Source organism: Pollachius pollachius, assembly GCF_949987615.1.
Source record: "Pollachius pollachius genome assembly, chromosome: 12".
Taxonomy (NCBI): domain Eukaryota; kingdom Metazoa; phylum Chordata; class Actinopteri; order Gadiformes; family Gadidae; genus Pollachius; species Pollachius pollachius.
Genome location: NC_136945.1, coordinates 17,996,021 through 18,010,645, shown reverse-complemented (window position 1 = coordinate 18,010,645; position 14,625 = coordinate 17,996,021). Strand labels below are relative to the sequence as shown.

Here is a 14,625-nt window from a genome sequence, read left to right as displayed (position 1 = left end):
GTGGGGAGACTCCAGTCTCCTGCCCACATTCCTCCACACAGGAGAAGTCATTCATCACTACATTACTTTATGACTTGTTTAGAATATCTCCGTAGTATATCTTAATTTTTTTCTTCGAAATGTTAGAGCTGTGAGTCTTCACTAGACCCAGCGTCCACCTATCTGTCAGGTGAACCTTAGGATGAGCTCTCAGGATGTCCTCCAGGACGCCTCCACTCTGGCGTCCTATAACGTACTGCTGCAGGTAAGTTAACACCGTAGAATATATATATATATATATATATATATATATATATATATATATATATATATATATATATATATATATCCCATTGATCGATAAGTGTCATAGATAGATAGATAGATAGATAGATGGAGCGTTTAGACCGGTCCGCTCACCATCGACTGGGGTTCGTTCTGTACTTCCAGGTGATGTTCCGCGCGCTCACCTTCGTGATGAACGCGTTCACGCTGCGGTTTGTTTCCAAAGAACTGATCGGAGTGGTGAACGTGAGGTAGGCTGTCTGATTGTCTGTCGCTGGAGCCGATGAAAACAAACGCACACACATGATACTGTGTGTGTGTGTGTGTGTGAGTTGATCTGGCTCCGCTTCTCCTATGTTAACCTGTATTACCGGTGTTCAGGTTGATGCTGCTGTACTCCACGCTGGTCTTCCTGTCCAGAGAGGCTTTCCGGAGGGCGTGTCTCAGCGGGGGGTCTGGACCGGGCCGGAGCTGGAGGCAGACCCTCAACCTGCTGTGGCTGACGTAAGCTGGACTTCCTGCCGCTATCATTTTACTACTCTTCAGATTCTTTCAGTTGAGTTCACCTATCCTTGTGTTGCTTCTCTGTTTCTGTCTGTGTGTTTCTGGCTGTGTGTGTGGGCGTGCGTGTGTGTTTCTGGCTGTGTGTCTGTGTCTGTCTCTGTATGTGTGTCTGTGTTTCTGGCTGTCTGTGTGTGTGTGTGTGTGTGTGTGTGTGTGTGTGTGTGTCTCTCTCTCTCTCTGGCCCCAGCCTGCCCCTGGGTGTGCTGTGGGGCTCCCTCCTGGTGTGTGTGTGGCTGTGGCTCCTGGAGGCCCCGGACCCCCAGGCCGTCCCCCACTACGGCCCGGCCGTGGGGGTCTTCGCGCTGGCCTCGCTGGTGGAGCTGCTGGGGGAGCCCCTCTGGGTGCTGGCCCAGGCCCACCTGCTGGTCCGCCTGAAGCTGGGGGCCGAAAGCCTGGCCCTGGGGGCCAAGTGCCTGTTCACCGTGGGGCTGGTGGTCCTCGCCCCCCAGGCGGGGCTGTACATCTTCTCAGCGGCTCAGGTAAAGAGGTCCGGTCCTGCTGTGGGGTACACAGGGGGTCTATGACTGTGGGGGTCTGTGGGGTTCAGTAGGGGGTCTGTGGGGTACATAGGGGGTCTATGACTGGTGTTCATAGGGGGTCTGTGGGGTACATAGGGGGTCTGTGGGGTACATAGGGTGTCTATGACTGTGGGGGTCTGTGGGGTTCAGTAGGGGGTCTGTGGGGTACATAGGGGGTCTATGACTGGTGTTCATAGGGGGTCTGTGGGGTACATAGGGGGTCTGTGGGGTACATAGGGGGTCTATGACTGTGGGGGTCTGTGGGGTTCAGTAGGGGGTCTGTGGGGTACATAGGGGGTCTATGACTGTGGTGTTCAGCTCATGGTCGTCTCAATGCAGGGCGTCTGCTTGTCTTCCAGCTGGTGAACTCTGTGTATGCGCTTTGTCTTTCAGCTGGTGTACACCGGCTGCCTGGTTCTCTGCTACCTCGTCTATTTCGTTCGCTTCGTGGGATCTGAGGGAGCAAACAGGAAAGGTTTTCCGATAAGGACGGTGGGAGAGCTGCTGCCACGCTCGGCCCCGGGAGAGGTATGGCTGACGTCCATCATTATACACATTCACCTGGGTACGACATCCATCATTATACACATTCACCTGGGTACTACATCCATCATTATACACATTCACCTGGGTACTACATCCATCATTATACACATTCACCTGGGTACGTCCATCATTATACAAAACACATTCACCATGGTATAATGTCTACATATGATAATAAGAGTTATTTTATTATTCAAGGAAGCTTGAAACTTGAACAAACCATTTTCTGTGAGACCGTGTGTGTCTATCTAAAACCTTCCAAATGTACTGTTTGTTGTAAGCCTGAAAACACCAGACCAATTAGCAAAACTATGAAAAATAAGGTTTCACTTCTGCATGGTAACAGAATTACCGGTAAGTAACAATGGGTCACAGGGCTTAAGGCATCGGGGCCTCTCCCTCAGGGGCCCTGGTTCCTGAGGGCCTCTCCCTCTGGTCCTGGTTCCTGAGGGCCTCTCCCTCTGGGTCCTGGTTCCTGAGGGCCTCTCCCCAGCCCTAACCCCCAGGTCTCCGTCTGGGTCCTGGTTCCTAGGGGCCTCTCCCCAGCCCTAACCCCCAGGTCTCCCTCTGGGTCCTGGTTCCTAGGGGCCTCTCCCCAGCCCTAACCCCTCCTGGTTCCTGAGGGCCTCTCCCCAGCCCTAACCCCAGGTCTCCCTCTGGGTCCTGGTTCCTAGGGGCCTCTCCCCAGCCCTAACCCCTCCTGGTTCCTGAGGGCCTCTCCCCAGCCCTAACCCCCAGGTGTCCCTCTGGGTCCTCAGCCGGCGGTGGACTGGGCGCTGCGTCATCACGCAGACTGTGCACGGAAGTGGGGAGACTCCAGTCTCCTGCCCACATTCCTCCACACAGGAGAAGTCATTCATCACTACATTACTTTATGACTTGTTTAGAATATGTCTGTAGTATATCTTAATTTTTTTCTTCGAAATGTTAGAGCTGTGAGTCTTCACTAGACCCAGCGTCCACCTATCTGTCAGGTGAACCTTAGGATGAGCTCTCAGGATGTCCTCCAGGACGCCTCCACTCTGGCATCCTATAACGTACTGCTGCAGGTAAGTTAACAGGTTCCTAGGGGCCTCTCCCCAGCCCTAACCCCCAGGTGTCCCTCTGGGTCCTCAGCCGGCGGTGGACTGGGCGCTGCAGCCTAACCCTAGGTCTCCCTCTGGGTCCTGGTTCCTAGGGGCCTCTCCCCAGCCCTAACCCCTCCTGGTTCCTGAGGGCCTCTCCCCAGCCCTAACCCCCAGGTGTCCCTCTGGGTCCTCAGCCGGCGGTGGACTGGGCGCTGGCCCGGCTGACGTGGAGCTTCTTCAAGCAGTCGTTCCTGAAGCAGCTCCTGACGGAGGGCGAGCGCTACGTCATGACCTTCCTGAGCGTGCTGAGCTTCGGGGACCAGGGCGTGTACGACATCGTCAACAACCTGGGCTCCATGGTGGCCCGCTTCCTCTTCCTGCCCATCGAGGAGAGCTTCTACGTGTTCTTCTCCAAGGTGCTGCGGAGAGGAGGCGACGTGCGCAGCCAGAAACAGGTGCGGCTTGGGGACCGGGTCGGCGAGGACGCAAGTCTACGCGCTGATCCGTCGGAAAAAAACAAAACATGGATGCTCATGCTTAACTACAAGAATACAAATGTGTTATTGTAGTTATAGATTATAAAGGTTAATGATCTAGTTGTGGAATAAAAGATTTGTCGACAGTACAGTTAACCGACCATACGGTTAACTTACATCGTAAGAGAACCCTTCAATAAGAACAAATGCTATTAGTAGTTACAATGCTAGATGCTTTATGGGTATAAACAGGTGTCGGCCGATACTCAAGTTCAGGAATCGGAATCGGTACGGGGAAGGAAAACAGTTTATCGGAACATCTCTACTGTGAACTTGAGCCCAGTGCCTCCGTTCCCCCCCCCCCCAGGAGGACGTGACGGTGGCGGCTGAGGTGCTGGAGAGCCTGCTGAAGCTGGTGGTGGTGGTGGGCCTGGTCATCACCGTGTTCGGCTACGCCTACTCCCACCTGGCCCTGGACCTCTACGGCGGCTCCCTGCTGAGCGCCGGAGCCGGTCAGTCCACCGCCGGCTAGAGGACGGGACCGGGCCTGGACCCAGTCTGGACCGGGCCTGGACCGGGCCTGGACCCAGTCTGGATCCAGTCTGGACCTGGGTCTGGTCCCGAGCCCTCCGTGGTCCTGGTCGGTCCACAGAGGGCTAGAGGACAGGACCGGGCCTGGACCCAGTCAGGACCCAGTCAGGACCCAGTCAGGACCCAGTCAGGACCCAGTCAGTGCTGGTCCTCAGTACTGGTCCCTCTCTGGTCCTCAGTGCTGGTCCTGGTCTTCATGGCGTGTGTCTCTCGTCTCCAGGGCCCGTCCTGCTGAGGGTCTACAGCGGCTACGTCCTCCTGCTGGCCGTCAACGGGGTCACAGAGTGCTTCGTGTTCGCTGCCATGAGCCAGGAGGAGCTGGACCGGTGAGACTCACTCACTCACTCACTCACTCACTCACCCAGTCACTCAATTATTCACTCCCTCACCAATCACTCACTCACTGACTCACTCACTCACTCACTCACTCACTCACTCACCAATCACTCACCAATCACTCACTCACTCACTTATTCACTCACTCACTCACTCACTCATTCACTCACTCACTTATTCACTCACTCACTCACTCACTCACTTACCAATCACTCACTCACTCACTCACTCACTCACTTATTCACTCACTTATTCACCCACCAATCACTCACTCACTCACTTATTCACTCAATTATTCACCCACCAATCACTCACTCTCACATTCACACACTCGCCAAAGTATTACCAAATTAGACTACGGTATAATAATTGAATCTGTGTGTGTGTGCGTGAGTGCGCCTATGTGTGTGTGCCTGTGGTGTGTGTGTGTGTGTAGGTACAACGGGGTGATGCTGGCCCTCTCCGTCTCCTTCCTGCTGCTCTCCTACCTGCTGACGGGGTGGCTGGGCGCCGTGGGCTTCATCCTGGCCAACTGTCTGAACATGGCCCTCCGCATCCTGCACAGCCTGCTCTACATCCAGCGCTACTTCCAGGCGGGCCCCTGGGGGCCGCTGAGGGGCCTGCTGCCCTCCCCCGCCCTGCTGCTGGCCCTCGCCCTGAGCGCCGTGGTCACGGCTCTGTCGGAGGTACCGCTCACCACCGCTACCACCCTGCAGTCTCCTGCAAGCACGCCTCTATCCCAACGTTACATTTACCTACGAGGATCTATCGATCGTGCATTAACATGTATTTTACCTTGTACCATCTCTGCTCTCCTCTCCTCTCCATCTCTCCTCTCTACTATCTCTCCTCTCTCCTCTCTACTATCTCTACTCTCTCCTCCTCTTTCATCTCTCTCCCCTCTCCTCTCTCCTCCTCTCTCTCTTTCCTTCTCTCTTTCTCTCCTCTCCTCTCCTCTCCTCTCCTCCCTCCTCCTCCTCTCCTCTCCCTCCTCTCTCCTCTCTCCCCTACTCCCTTCTCCTCTCCTCCCTCCTCTCCTCACCTCTCCTCTCTCCTCTCCTCTCTTCTCCTCTCTTTCCTCCACCACTCTCCTCCCTCCTCTCCTCACCTCTCCTCTCTCCTCTCCTCACCTCTCCTCTCTCCTCTCCTCTCCTCTCCTCTCCTCTCATCTCCCCTCCTCTCTCTCCTCCACTTCTCTCCTCCTCTCCTCCTCTCCAGTCCGTGTTCTGCTGCTCCAGCGGCTGGCCTCTCCGTCTGGTCCACGTTGCCGTGGGCGCCGTGTGTCTGTCCGGCGTCCTCCTCACCGTCCTTCTCACCGAGACCCGGCTGGTCGCCTTTGTCAGGACCCAGCTCCGCCCCGGGACCCGGTCCGGGACCCTCCCCACGACCCGGGAGAAGAGGATGTGAGCCGCGGGGGGCCGCTGGCCGTACCGCCTGCTGGCCTCAAACATGGAGGACTGAACCCAGGGACCGTTGGCATGACTACAGTGGACCGTTGGCATGACTACAGTGAGGGAGGGGCTAAGAACACCAGAGAGGAACTGGTTCCACACAGGCCAGAGTGGACTGGACCGGTTAGGACTGGACAACAGTTGGACTGGTTCCACATAAGCCAGGCCAGTCCAGACCGGTCTGGACTGGACAGTTGGCGGTACGGTGATGTGTTACAAAAGGTTGTTTCAGGTAGATTAGTTCTGGTTACTAGCGGTTAATCAATCCTGAGAGAATAACGACTAATTAGTAATAAAAAAGATAGATGAATATGAATGTAAAATTATGCTTTGAAGAAAAGTTGTCTTTCATCTGTAGCAAAAAGGACCAAATACACTTTATTATTTTGTACTTTTGAAGTTTTCTTTGTTTCAAAAATCTATAATTCTTTCTGTGTTGTTGCCTCTCATGCCTCTGAACTCTCTAATGAAGCCTCTGCCTTATTTCATGGTTTGAAACAATCTTATCTATCCTCAAATTTAATAAACTTTTATTTTTTACATATTCCAAGAACCAATATTTACTATCAACCTTTAATATAGTTTTTCGTTTTGGTTGGTTATGGTTAATGAGTTAGTTTACTCATCAACTTAAACTCTTAGTTATGGTAAGTTAGTTTACTCATTAACTTAAACTCATAGTTTTGGTTAGTTGGTTACTCATTAACTTTAAAGAAATCCTCATAAGACGTCGTCCCCCTCCATAACGATGACATCATGAGGAAGACAGAACAACACACTGTCATAAAGCTCCTCTCCCAGATCAAAGGTCTGAGGATCTTCTGAGGTCACCGAGTCACGTAACAGGCAGTCAGCAGCAGCTGGTGGACTTCATCCACCGCCTCGTTCCCCTAGACGTCAGCGGGGGGGCGGGACGTCCAGACCTTCAGTGATGTCACCTCATGAGGCAGTGGAAAGAGGAGGATCTGAGCCTGGCCAGAGAACCAGGAGGAGCCCTAGAGCGGAGCCACCAACAGATTTATAGAGTCTGGAGAAGATCAGCCGTGCAGACTGAGCAGACGCAGCCGAGCCGGTGGGAGAGAAGAATTCATCTCAGGACCTTCTCAACTCGGCATGTCGCAGGTGAGCCCAGCACCAGATGAGGACGTGTTGTTGAGGTCTCTGCTCTGTGTTCCTCTGTGTTTCCCCCCCCCCCCCCCGTCCCCCCTGGTGATTCCCCCCTGCCTCGGTTCTCCTCAGCAGGGGGGAGACGATGGCCAGGAGCAGCGTCTTACCGTGAGGGATGAGGACCTGGTTGAGGCCAAGGACAAGCTGGGCACCCAGGGGCCCTTGAAGAGCAAGACCTATGAAGTGATGGCAGAGTGTGGTGAGCTGGGGTCCTCAACAGGCTACTGTGTGTGGAATGTCTCAGATATCTCAGACCGACTAAGTGATGGCACAGTGTGGTGAGCTCAGGTCCTCCGTAGGCCACTGTATGTGGAACATCTCAGACCTATGAAGTGCTGGCAGAGTGTGGTGGGAGAGCGGGCTGCTTTATCTGCAACATCTGAGCTGACATTTCTGGAGCTAATCGGAGTAGGCAGGGGGGGGGTTTACTGCTTCTGAATTTCCACTCCATATACAGAGAAGTCCAGGATTTAGAAAATGGGGGCTGGATTGCGGCCAGAGATCTGACCCAGTGCGTCTCCGGGGGTGTTGTTTGTTCATGTCCGCACTGCATACCACACCACTACATACCAGTGCAGACCACTACACACCACTACACACCACTACACACCACTACGGACCACTACACACCACTACACACCACTACACACCAGTGCAGATCACTACACACCAGTGCAGACCACTGCTTTCTGGTGTGGGGGCCTCACCGCCCGTTCTGTCATCCCCTTACAGAGAAGGCGGGGAAGGCCGCTCCGTCGGTGTTCAGCTCAGCGCGGTCAGGGGGAGAGACCGCCTTCAGCAAGCCGTCCAGTCAGAGGCCGCTCAGGAAGTAGCAGCGCCTTGCTCGGTGGTCGTTGGGCAGAACCCATTCTGAAGTTGGTTGATTGTCTATTGTCTGTATCTTGCTGTGGGATCTGTCCTGGTATGTTAACACCCTCAGCGTCGTAAACTGTTTGTCGCTTTGCACGCCTGGTATCTCTGTTTTTCTCCATTGTTTACGCGCAGGGGGGGGGAGTTATTGTCACCATGGCAACGGGGCGTAGCTCATGAGTCAACAACAAGGACTGTTTCTGCAGAACTCCGAGCAACACTCCTTTTTTTCTAGCTCTTCTGAATCACACTTTGCACAACTCTATACGCAAAACCTCCTAATTTAGCACAGTTATCCTAATCAGGGCACGTTTGGTCACATGGATGATCCTCTCGTTACCGATTGGTCCCCAGCCACACCTGCTCCAAACCAGTTAGCTCAGCTTTTCAATCATCTGTCAGAGGATAAAAGAGAGGAGGAGGAGGGATGATCTAATAATTCAGATGAAACGCATTGTTGGTTAACTCTAAAGGCGTGTGGCATCATCGTGGACCTGATCCGCTCTAAGCATTGAGTTAACCAGTTTAACCAACATTGGTTAACCAGGTGACCCACCATGGGTTAACCAGGACATGAGCTGTCCAGCCCACAGAGCTGCCTCCCTGGGGCCTTAGAGAGGAGAAGAGGTAAAAAAACCCTCAGAAGCCCTCCTGTCTGCAGTGACTACAGCAGCACTCTGCTGTGACCGAGATAATATGGTGTCTATGCAAGAATTCATTTTGCAACGATTTGTGGAGTTTTTGCATAAGTCTAACTGTTGATTTGCTTTGTGTGGAGGTTGAGAAATTTGGTATGCAGCCAAACCATTAAGGAAAAAACGAACATCAAAGAGTTTTTTTAATACGGGTACCTCAGGACTTGATGTGAATTTGAATGTCCGGGGGGAAGCCATGCAATATATAAATATTAGTAAAAAACAATGTTAATACTATAAAGGAGTAACCACCATTGAGATTATGTAAGAGCTTCTATTTTGAAAAAGAAAACCAACATTCACCGTTGTTGATGTTATGAGGTTTAAAGCCTCCAGCTGTGGAGTGTGTGGGGATGGTTGAAGCAGCCTCACCTGGCCCGAGTCAGACTGACTCTGGGGCGAACCACCTGGGGGACTGCCATCACCACACACCCCAGGGGTCTCCAGCATGGCAGGCTGATACTCCTCCTACTCTGTACTGAACCTCTGCAATAAACCCATTCAACACCACCACCCTGCGTCCTTTTATGGAGGGGTCAGTAAAAGCCTCCTAGCATCCACTGTTACACCACTGTCGAGTCATCCTCATCACTATGAGGTGAAGTCATCTCCACCATGTTCATGTTGTTAGGTGAAGTAACTGTGTTCATGTTATTAGGTGAAGTCATCTCCACCATCTGACAAATCCTGTCATCGTCCATCCTCGCTCTCTCTCTTAATTTGTTGACTATTGTAGTGATGTTTATTCGCCTTTTGTTTGAGTGTCTGTACTGTCTGTATGTATTCCTTTTTGTAAAGCGTTTTTGAGTAGAGAAAAGCGCTGTAAAAAATTAAAATAAATTATATGGAAATGCTGCTCTTGGCCAATTGTTGCCCAATGACCTCCTGTGTAAAGCGTGTGTAAATGTGTGTAGTCTATATCAGTTATTGTGGTACTTAAGCAGTTAGATAGACAAATTAAAAAGACCAACAGTTGATAGGAATAGAAAAAATATTTTAATTACAAAAATGAATAAAACGTATTTGCCTGAAACATAACGTTCCACCGAACAGAACCCGGACAGAGAACCCCCGGACCCGGGACAGGGACCCACAGAACGGGTCGCCCCCGCCACAGAGACGGGCCGACGTCACGGCGGCCTTCACTTCATGAACTTGAGGTGCTGGTCCTGCAGGATCTTGGCGGAGGACTTGGCGTCGTAGAAGAGCTCGTTGATCTCCTCCACCTGCTCGCGCTCCACGCCCTCCTTGCCTTGCACGCGGCCCAGCAGGTGGGCCGGCGTCAGCAGCTGCACGGCGTAGCGCAGTGTGGTCTTGGTGCCCACCTCGCCCAGGTGGGCCAGCGCCTCCTCGCTCACGCTGATGCCCTCCGTCTGCGCCCGGATCTTGATGATCTGTGGACCGACGCGAGGGGGGGGGGGGGGGGGGCGTTACCTCAGCATCCACGTTACCCCCGGTAATCCCGTTCGCCATAGTACCCAGACCCCTACCCCGTTACCCAGGTACCGAGACCCTACTCCTGTTACCGCGTTGCCATGGTACCAAGACCGTACCCCCGTTACCCCGTCGCCGTGGTACCCAGACCTTACCCCCTTTACCCCGTCGCAGTGGTACCCAGACCCTACCCCCGTTATCCCGTTGCTAGGTACTCAGACCCTACCCCCCCCCGGTAACCCCGTTGCTGTGGTACCCAGACCCTACCCCGGTTTGCCCGTTGCCTTGGTACCCACCTGCTTCATCTCCTGGGGCGTGTACATCAGCGTGCGGATGATCATGACCCGGTCCAGCAGGTCCAGCGGGATGCCGTGAGGGGAGCTGATGTCATCCGTCCCTCTGGAAGGAGGGGACCCGGTTAACACACAACGCAGAGCAGGTCAACCTGCGGCCCTGAAGACCTCCTCCTACCTGCAGTATGTCCTCTGAGGCTGCAGTTATCTGACACACCAAAGTGTCTCATTATATATAGATAGATAGATGGGTATCATCAGAACCCCTCTGTACTGAATGGATTTTGAATCAAAAAAATTATCCCAACAGAATCCAGAGATAGCGAGAGATCGGGGATCCTAACACCCACGGCTCCCCAGGCCTGGGACCTTTCTGGAGGAGTCCTCTGGTCATGAACCCATGGAGCCCGAGACGGTGATCGGGCAGCAGCACGGCCGGGCTCTGACCTGATGAGGCAGTGGCCCCGGTTGGAGGCGAACACCACGATGGGGGCGATGGCGCTCTCCAGGGCGCGGTGGAGGTAGGTGAAGCACTCGATGTCCAGCATGTGGACCTCGTCGATGAACAGCACGCCAGGGACCAGCTCGGCCACGCCCTGGTCGATGTAGCGGTTCACCACCTTGTTGATCTCCGTCCGCAGCTTGTCTGAGGAGGACGAGCAGGGGGGGTGAGAGGAGGAGCAGGGAGACTGAGGAGGAGCAGGCGGACTACTGAGAGGAGGAGGAGGAGCAGTGAAGAAGAGGAGAAGGGAGACTGAGAGGAGGTCCGTCAACACGCTCTCTGCCTACCTGTGATCTCCGTCTTCTTGGGCTTCATCAGCTGGCCCATCATGGAGAGGATGTCCTGGCCCCCCTGGGGAGGGACAGAGCAGGTCAGACACAGTGGGGGGGGGGGGCTTCCAAAACACACGTCCCACAGGAACGTGTTGATATGATGTGGACAGTTAGAAGATATGGAAGTGCAGCCGTGTTCCTGACGGCGGGCGTGGTACCTGGGGCCGGGCGTTGGCCACGTCCAGGTCCTGCAGGGTCACATCCTGGATGATCTCCTTCTTCTTGTGGACGTCCCCCTTGGGCAGGGGCACGTACTCCTCCGCCTCCAGGTCGAACTCCGTGGCGAAGGTGTCGCAGCGACCTTGTCTCTGCGGACACAAAGGGAGGGGTTAAGAGGGACGGGGGCGGAGGGGGGGGGAGGTCGTTGAGGATTAGGGGGATTAAAACCAACAGAGCAGGTGTGTGGTTGAAGTCTCCGGGCGCAGGGCCGGGGAGGAGAGAGATGTGGACGAGGACGGGGGGGCGCTGAGACGCCTGTCAGCAGGAACAAATATGGTGTCCCACTCCACCCAGGGCCACACAACGCATGCAGCAGCCCTGGCCCCGCCCCCTATGGCCCCCACCTCCCCGGCCCTCCGTCTCTGGCTCCCCCCCCCCCCCGTCTCTCTGGCCCACCTGGGCTGATTAAAAGCACCTGTCAACGCGCTCCGTCAGCACTGGGGCCCACGGGCCCCTGGGTTGGAACCGACACAAGGAGAGATGAGAGGATAAGAGGCTGAGGAATGAGGGGCTCCAGCGGACAGCAGAGATGAAGAGCAGGAGGAGGAGGAGCGACGAGGAGCTCTCTCCACCGGGAGCCTTTCTAAGGACTTGTGACCCGGTGGTGTGTCTCCAAACAGTTACTCCCGTTGGAAGGCTGACTGAAGCAGAATGTCCTCTAGTGTTGGTTTTCCAGACGAGTGTGTTACCTTGACTGCTCCGCTGTTGGCCTCGATGTAGATGACGTCCCCCACCTCCACTCGCTCCTTCTGCAGGCTCTCGTAGATACTGGGGTCCAGCTGAGGGGGAGACAGAGCTGTGAGAGACCTGGACCGCCCCCTGCTGGCCGGAGGAGGGACTCCGGGTCAGCGCCTCACCTTCAGCTGCTTGGTGCCCTTGCCCGTCTTCAGGCCGATGACCACGTGGCTGATGGTCTTCCCGTAGCCCCCCATCGGGTTCTCCGTCTCACAGGGGGTCAGCTCCGTCACCTCCCCCTCGTACACCTCCTTGGTCTCCTTGATCCGCAGACCTGGGGTGGGGGGGGCACAGGACAGGGGGGGTCAGGGGGGCAACAAGGTGGTACGACTCACGCAAGCTGACCTTCACATTCCTGCACCATAGACTTCAAATGGAAGAATGGGACTTCATGCCCAGTGCAGTGACACACACACACACACACACACACACACACACACACACACACACACACACACACACACACACACACACACACACACACACACACACACACACACACACACACACACACCCCTCTCTATGTAAGCTGATCCTCGGTGCGTGCGTACAGGTGGCTGATCTCGCCCGCAGGGGAACACAGAGGCACACTTGTAGCCCAGTGTCATGGAGCCCTTATCCAGTCGGTGACGACGGACGCCGAATCGGCATCCCCCCCCACTAATTTCTGCTCTGCCTCCGCCTCTCTCTCCCCATCCTGGCTCCAGTCCCTTCCTCCCGCTGTGTGGAGCGACTGTGCTGCCAACGACCCTCCTCTACGTCACCACAGAACCATTTCCTCCCCTGTGACAGCTAGCGTCAGCGGTCCACACAAAGCCCCTTCCCCGCAGCATCTAAAGCCTTCCTCTGCTGTCAACAGCGCCCGGCCTCTCGGCTCCGCAGAGAGCCGCGGGGAGCGGGGCACCTAGCCCGGTCCGTCCGGGAATTCTTTAAGGTCCCATATTATACCACCAGGTTTGAGTTTGATGAGCCACTACAAGCCGTTTTGAAAATCGGCCTCTTCCTGTGTTTTAGTGACATCACAAGTGGGCGTGTCAACCGAAATGTGTGCTGGATAGGTCGGTCTACCAGCCTACCCAATGGACTGTAGCAAACGTTGCTCATCTGTCCATCAATCACATCTAGGTGGACACGCCTACTTGTGATGTCACTAAAACACAGGAAGAGGCAGATTTCCAAAGCGGCTTTTAACGGCTAATCACACCTGGTGGTATAATATGTCCCCTTTAAGAGACAGAGGGGGCCTGCGCTCTGCCTGGAAGAGAGGTAAAGGTACGGTTCTCTTTGAACTGATGACCCACCGATTGCTCTCCTGAAGTTCTCCATCAGAACCTCTGTCTTCTTGATTTCGGTGGAGTAGACCTCGCTGCCCACCATGGGGCAGAAGGGCACCTTGTTGCCCAGCTCCTGTGCCATCGCCAGGGCCAGGGCGGTCTGGACACACACGGAGAGCACACTTTAGACATCACCTCCCCTTGCAGTCGGGAGACTCTACAAATAATCGCTCAACGTCATTTCACTTAGAGATGATATTTCTGCAGCAATGAGGATGTGGTGATGAGGGGTCAGTGAAACGTCTAGCGTACCTTTCCAGTTCCGGGCGGTCCGGCCAGTAGCACCGCCCTCCCCGCCATCTTCTTAGAGCGGATCAGGTCCACGATGATGCCACACGCCTTTAGAGTCAAAACACGGCAGGTTAACAGAGAATGGAACCCGATAGGGCACCAAAGACTGTACGTCCTTAACAGGAACATCTTTAACTATTCCAAATAATGACACGCATCATTTTTGCACACGGCTTGTTGATTATAATTGCTTTTCAGAACAACAAGGTGCCTGGTTATTATAATAATATTATCAGGACGTCTCTGGCGGTCTACTGGCCGACCGGCACGTCCTATAATGATTAGTAGCACAGTGCAGTTCAGTAGTGTTATCAGACCTCTCTAGCGGCCTCCTGGCACACCAGCCCGTCCTATAATGTATAGTATAGTATAACCTCTCAGTATAGTATAACCTCTCAGTATAGTATAGTATAACCTCTCAGTATAGTTTAACTTCTCTGGCGGCCTCCTGGCCCACCAGCCCGTCCTATAATGATTAGTATAGTATAATAAAGTGTAGTGTATTATAGCCTGGTAACAGTACCTCTCTGGCGGCCTCCTGGCCCACCAGCCCGTGGGCCGCGGCACCCCCCCGGGCAGCTCCCGCCTCGTCCAGACCCAGGCCCTTCACGTGGCTGTGGACCGCGACACGCGCGGTTTTCGTGGTGCTCTTCACCTCCTCGATCTTCATGGTGGATCCTTGAGAGGATAAGACTCTCAGAAAACAGTAAAGGCTCAGATAAAGCACCGAACGAGCCGCAAGGTTCGGTTTGTCTGGTTCTCTTCTCAAGTCACAACACAGAGAACTGCGTCTCCATGCGGGTTACTATGGGAGGGAGCGGAAGTACTGCCTACTGGCCAGTGTTGCCAGATTTGTAACACTTCGCGCTGCAGCCAGTCTTCGCAGATTGGGAGGGAGATCTGGCCCAATCTGGCAACACTGCTACTGGCGTCACCTAAA

General features: G+C 54.3%; 3 protein-coding genes across 4 annotated transcripts; 2 read left to right on the top strand and 1 right to left on the bottom strand.

The window, feature by feature from the left end:
* The first annotated feature begins 8 nt into the window (after positions 1-8).
* Positions 9-6,357, top strand: rft1 (RFT1 homolog). Its single transcript, XM_079748263.1, has 10 exons — positions 9-244; positions 430-515; positions 646-768; positions 1,016-1,307; positions 1,740-1,874; positions 3,154-3,414; positions 3,803-3,947; positions 4,247-4,352; positions 4,799-5,048; positions 5,581-6,357. Exons 1-10 carry the CDS (start codon positions 182-184, stop codon positions 5,767-5,769), a joined length of 1,650 nt encoding a protein of 549 aa, XP_079604389.1. The 5' UTR covers positions 9-181; the 3' UTR covers positions 5,770-6,357.
* A 439-nt stretch (positions 6,358-6,796) lies between these two features.
* mustn1a (musculoskeletal, embryonic nuclear protein 1a) lies at positions 6,797-9,400 on the top strand. Of its 2 annotated transcripts, none has more exons than XM_079748265.1 (3): positions 6,797-6,935; positions 7,056-7,179; positions 7,713-9,400. In XM_079748265.1, exons 1-3 carry the CDS (start codon positions 6,927-6,929, stop codon positions 7,811-7,813), a joined length of 234 nt encoding a protein of 77 aa, XP_079604391.1. In that variant the 5' UTR covers positions 6,797-6,926; the 3' UTR covers positions 7,814-9,400. The 2 variants fall into 2 exon arrangements, with proteins under 2 accessions (XP_079604391.1, XP_079604390.1); XM_079748264.1 differs by having other exon boundaries at positions 6,804-6,935; positions 7,053-7,179.
* A 118-nt stretch (positions 9,401-9,518) lies between these two features.
* Positions 9,519-14,485, bottom strand: ruvbl1 (RuvB-like AAA ATPase 1). The gene is made up of 10 exons (XM_079748595.1): positions 14,209-14,485; positions 13,647-13,733; positions 13,362-13,494; positions 12,183-12,334; positions 12,015-12,104; positions 11,265-11,414; positions 11,062-11,125; positions 10,720-10,918; positions 10,276-10,378; positions 9,519-9,939 (listed from the first exon to the last, which is right to left on the bottom strand). The coding sequence occupies exons 1-10, from the start codon at positions 14,353-14,355 to the stop codon at positions 9,688-9,690; spliced, it is 1,377 nt and encodes a 458-aa protein (XP_079604721.1). The 5' UTR covers positions 14,356-14,485; the 3' UTR covers positions 9,519-9,687.
* Between the last annotated feature and the right edge of the window lie 140 nt (positions 14,486-14,625).

What these genes read in the sequence shown, in the direction of transcription:
- rft1 (XM_079748263.1), top strand. Translation starts at nt 182, where the DNA reads ATGAGCTCTCAGGATGTCCTCCAGGACGCCTCCACTCTGGCGTCCTAT. An exon ending in CCTATAACGTACTGCTGCAG is followed by an intron (nt 245 to 429) that starts GTAAGTTAACAC and finishes CTGTACTTCCAG; the next exon opens with GTGATGTTCCGCGCGCTCAC. An exon ending in ACGTGCGCAGCCAGAAACAG is followed by an intron (nt 3,415 to 3,802) that starts GTGCGGCTTGGG and finishes CCCCCCCCCCAG; the next exon opens with GAGGACGTGACGGTGGCGGC.
- mustn1a (XM_079748264.1), top strand. An exon ending in TGAAGTGATGGCAGAGTGTG is followed by an intron (nt 7,180 to 7,712) that starts GTGAGCTGGGGT and finishes ATCCCCTTACAG; the next exon opens with AGAAGGCGGGGAAGGCCGCT.
- ruvbl1 (XM_079748595.1), bottom strand. Translation starts at nt 14,355, where the DNA reads ATGAAGATCGAGGAGGTGAAGAGCACCACGAAAACCGCGCGTGTCGCG. An exon ending in GCCAGGAGGCCGCCAGAGAG is followed by an intron (nt 13,734 to 14,208) that starts GTACTGTTACCA and finishes TTGACTCTAAAG; the next exon opens with GCGTGTGGCATCATCGTGGA. An exon ending in CCAACAGCGGAGCAGTCAAG is followed by an intron (nt 11,415 to 12,014) that starts GTAACACACTCG and finishes TTGTGTCCGCAG; the next exon opens with AGACAAGGTCGCTGCGACAC.